General features: G+C 37.8%; 1 protein-coding gene across 6 annotated transcripts in view; it reads right to left on the reverse strand.

Moving 5' to 3' along the window:
- VTA1 (vesicle trafficking 1) overlaps nucleotides 1-4,581 on the reverse strand; it is a 41,879-nt gene that overhangs the window by 29,934 nt on the left and 7,364 nt on the right. For 2 of the 6 annotated variants that reach the window (XM_035899791.1, XM_035899792.1), the window contains exon 2: nucleotides 1,307-1,401. In XM_035899791.1, coding sequence (XP_035755684.1) covers nucleotides 1,307-1,387 — 81 coding nt within the window. In that variant the 5' untranslated portion in view covers nucleotides 1,388-1,401. Of the gene's footprint in view, nucleotides 1-1,306; nucleotides 1,402-2,380; nucleotides 2,494-4,581 lie in introns of those variants that run through there. The other 4 variants (XM_035899788.1, XM_035899789.1, XM_035899790.1 and 1 more) reach the window with 4 other exon arrangements.

A 4,581-nucleotide genomic window follows, 5' to 3' on the forward strand; every position in this document is an offset into this window, starting at 1 on the left:
GGCACATGGAGGACAATCGGGGGATCAGGCCCAGCCAGCATGGGCTTATGAAAGGCAGGTCCTGCTCGACCAACCTAAGTGCCTTCTATGACAAGGTGACCCACCTAGTGGGTTGTTGAGAATGCTGTGGATGTTGTCTACCTGGACTTTAGTAAAGCCTTTGACACTGTCAACCACAGCATTCTCCTAGAAAAGCTGGTGCCTCGTGGCTTAGACAGGCGTACTCTTTGCTGGTTAAAAAGCTGGCTAGATGGCCGAGCCCAGAGAGTTGTGGTGCAGGGAGTTAAATCCAGTTGGCGGCCTGTCACAAATGGTGTTCCCCAGGGCTCAGTATTGGGGCCAATTCTGTTTAGTATCTTTATCAATGGCCTGGATGAGGGGATCAACTGCACCCTCAGTAAGTTTGCAGATGACACCAAGTTGGGTGGGAGTGTTGGTCTGCCTGAGGGTAGGGAGGCTCTGCAGAGGGATCTGGACAGGCTGGATTGATGAGCCGAGGCCAACTGTATGAGGTTTAACAAGGCCAAGTGCCAGATCCTGCACTTCAGTTACAACAACTCCATGCAATGCTACAGGCTTGAGGAAAAGTGACCGGAAAGCTGCCCAGTGGAAAAGGAACTGGGGGTGCTGGTTGACAGCCAGCTAAACATGAGCCAAGCTAGCATGCACAGGTGGCCAAGAGGGCCACCAGCATCCTGGCTTGTATTAGGAACAGTGTGACCAGTAGGACCAGGGAAATCATCCTTCCCCTGTACTTGGCATTGGTGAGGCCACATCTCAAATACTGTGTTCAGTTCTGGGCCTCTCAGTTAAAGAAGGACATTGAGGTGCTGGAGTGTGGTCAAAACTTTCAAAAGCACCAAGGACTAAGGCTAGCCAGTCCTATAGCAGTAAAAGAACTCTCACAGACTTTAAGGAATCAAAGACAAATCAATAAAAAAAGTCTTCTAGAACTTATGCATTTATTTTGTAATGAATCATGATTTCTGATGAGAATATGTATGAATAAAGTATTATAATGCATGTTATATAGACAAAACCTTCCAGCAAACATCTGCTGTATGAAATTTCAGTTATGTTTGTGCATGCATACATACCTAAAAACATATATACACATATAGCTTTATCTCCTTTCAATCCTTCTGCCAATTTATTACATACAACTTAAATTCATATAGTATGCCTGCATACAGAATAGTTGCATCAATGACTGATGACAGATGCAAGGTAGTATTTGGAGAAGCTTAAATAAAAATTAAAGCAACATCATGAATCATTTTAGAGAAGAGCAATAAATTCTACTTACAGCTTCCAACTGATCCATAAGTTTGGATAAAAATTTACGGCATTCTGGGGTTTTACTATCAATCTTCATCCCTGTTTGCATTGCATACAAACGACCTTTAAAGAAGACAAAACACACACAAAAAAAAATGAGAAGCAAAACCCATAAGCAAACAAAGCAATGCCCCCCCAACGCATCTGAAAGGCAAACTCATCTTGTGGTTTAACAATGTACTACTACAGTACTAGTGAGCAATGACAGTGAAATCTAGATATGTTCAGTCTTGCAGAGATACTAGGAGATATTTTTCTAAGATCTATGCTTTATCTTTCTCAATGAGCATTTCTGCTGATTTCAGATTGATGCTTGTATCACTGATGCAATATTAAGTGCTTTTGTCATCATCCTCATTTGCAACTCTCTCAAATAGGAACTTCAAGTCATTTTTTATCCGTAATTATACATTAATAATTTTCATGTGACTGACTTACATGTATAGACTGTATGGATATATCTCAAGAATGGAACTTGACGTAGCAGGAACTAGCTAGCTTTAAAACTCCACTTTAACAAATGGAATTAAGCATCTCTTATAGCCACACATATGTATAAATATCATCCAAAGACAGGAGACACAAACCTGATCTTTAAATCAGACAAGACAGACTTTATTAAACATCCCCTGCAAGTAAAGTTGCCAGTTTTTCATATGATCTTGAGAATGAATGATTAACAACTTCCAATTAAAAATTACCTTTTCACTACCAAAAATCAATGAATTTTAGATATGCGCTTGGCATGGCAGAATGCTTCAGGAAATTGTGGGTAAAACCAAAGAACTATTATGTACTAGGATTAACACATACAGAGAAGGGAAAATGGACAGAAACATTCAGTAACCAAATGCAGAATATTTTTCACAAAAAAAAAAATAAAATTCACTAACTCTCATTCCTGACCCTCAAGGGTCCTTCACATGCAGAGCTTAAGAACTAAAAGCTTTAACTCTACCAAATATTATCATGAGCTAGTTATTATGGCATATTCCAACATCTTTCCTCCCGAAAGACAGAGAGTTCTGCAAGTGCTCCTTACTTGCTTCACAGCTGTACCATCTCTCTCCTTCCAAGCATCTCTTCATGCACTAGAGATAGCCTTTCCCCTTCAAATTATCTCAGTAAAACAGGAGTATAACACAGTTGTTTTCTGACTGCACTTATCCTGATGTTTGCTGCAGAAGAAAGCATTATATGCTCAAAAGCCTGTCTAATAAAATTATATCTTCCTCTACAAAACTTACCTAGATTCTGCAGGCAACCATCATAATTTAACTTATTTTTCTAGATTTTAAAAGTAGTATTTCACATTTCATATACAACTGATTATTCAAACCAGACAAAGTAGGCATTCCTTATTTGGGACTGCAAAGCTGAAAAATTTTTGAATGTTAAAGCTGTTGGGCTGCCCAACCATTTAAAGTCCCCCACCCAAAATAAATAAAGTACTTGTGCCCTCCAATGCCTCTCTATTTCTACATTCACAATTTATAAAATAACCTAGCATCTTCACAGTCAAGTTTTCAGTAAAGAACAACCAAATACTGAGTGACACTTTAGAAATGAGTAAAGGCTATGAACAACTACAACAACCAACCATGACCAATGAAAGATAGCAATTTTTGTTAAAACTGCCATGTAGGTTCTATGCTATGTAGGTTTCATTAAGTGACAACACTAGTATTAAGCTTGATACTGATATGTACTTTTAAGCCTATCTTATTTATCTTCAGGATGCTGACATGTTAATCTTAAAAATTATGACATCAGCACATGTAAAGTTGAAACTACGTTTCAAAGAAATCCAAACACAGAAAGATACAGAGATGTGTACCTAAGACACTCAAATTAATTAAAGTCTGCTGATTAAAGTACCACAATCACATGATGAAGAGTTAATGCTTACAGTCTTCAAACAAACTGATTTTTAAGTACATACTTGGTTGTAAGCTTTCCCAAACACATTTCATGGTATGATTTAATAATGTAAACTTAGGAATTAATGCAATGGATACTAGACTCATGGGCCACCTAGATCAGTTATTTCTTTTTGACAGATGCAAGTATCACACATTTTCAGAGGAAAGTAAATTAATTTTAGACTTATATGAGTCAGGGTGACATAAATTCAGAACACCCTTGGTCATTACTGTATATAGATTTATCTTACTTGCTGAAGTATGCACCTTCATATCTCTTCCAAAATTCATTTACATAAAAAGAACTGTTTCCACATAAATGGAAATCTTGCAAATGTCTTTAGTCTTGAGGATCAGTTTAATCATTAAAAGATCTGCTATTTGTTTTCTGCTTAACTGTTACTCTTCTGTTACCTACATGTGGCTTTTTTCATGTTCATTGCAAATACATCCATTTAAATAGTGAAAGCAAGTTAATTTTTCTTCCTCAATAATATCCAAAGGGGTGTATTTACAGGACTTTAACATCTGTATGCTCTGTAGGCATCCCTAAAAACCCAGCCCTTTCCACTCTTAGGATTTCAGAGACTGAGGAACAACTTGAAGACTCCTTCAGACACTCCAATGAACAATCACAGAAAAGTGAGTCTTGAACAAACAGAGAACACAGGTCAAAGAACAATAGGTACAGATAAGAAACATGATTTTCATGTCTATATATAAATTTGCACTGTGGGTGACATCAAGCAATGTTCCATACCAACACCACTTTCCTGCTAACAAAAGACTCGGGGACCAAGATGCCCAAGAATCCTCAAGTCACTCAAGATCAAAGATCAAGATCAAAAGCATACACAGACAACAAGAAAACACGAAGGTGTTCTAGCAGCAGCTCTACAGATACTAAGAACAGAGACATCTTACAGACTATTAATGTCACCTGAACTAAGATGAAATGTGTTGTACCTGTCACAACAATTACATCTCTGTACCACAGAACTGACTATACAAGACAGTCACCGCAACTAGCCATCAAACCCCAATTTGTATCAATGTCTATATAAATTTGAAAGGAGATTTCCTCCATGATCTTACTAACTGGTAAGAAGCCAAAGCACACTTAAGTTACCCTAACAAGAGAGTCTACTGCAATCTTTAAGAACTTTCAAAGTTCAGAATTTTTGCATACTCACTTCTTCACATAGGGCAATATGTTCAAAAGGAGTACTGCATAATAAAACCTGCCCAGAGACAGGCCTCTGATGGGGCAATAATTGAGGTACTATTGAAACTATTGAAATACTATTCCTTCTTTCTCAAG

Source organism: Egretta garzetta, unplaced genomic scaffold, assembly GCF_000687185.1.
Source record: "Egretta garzetta isolate BGI_Z169 unplaced genomic scaffold, ASM68718v1 scaffold397, whole genome shotgun sequence".
Classification (NCBI taxonomy): domain Eukaryota; kingdom Metazoa; phylum Chordata; class Aves; order Pelecaniformes; family Ardeidae; genus Egretta; species Egretta garzetta.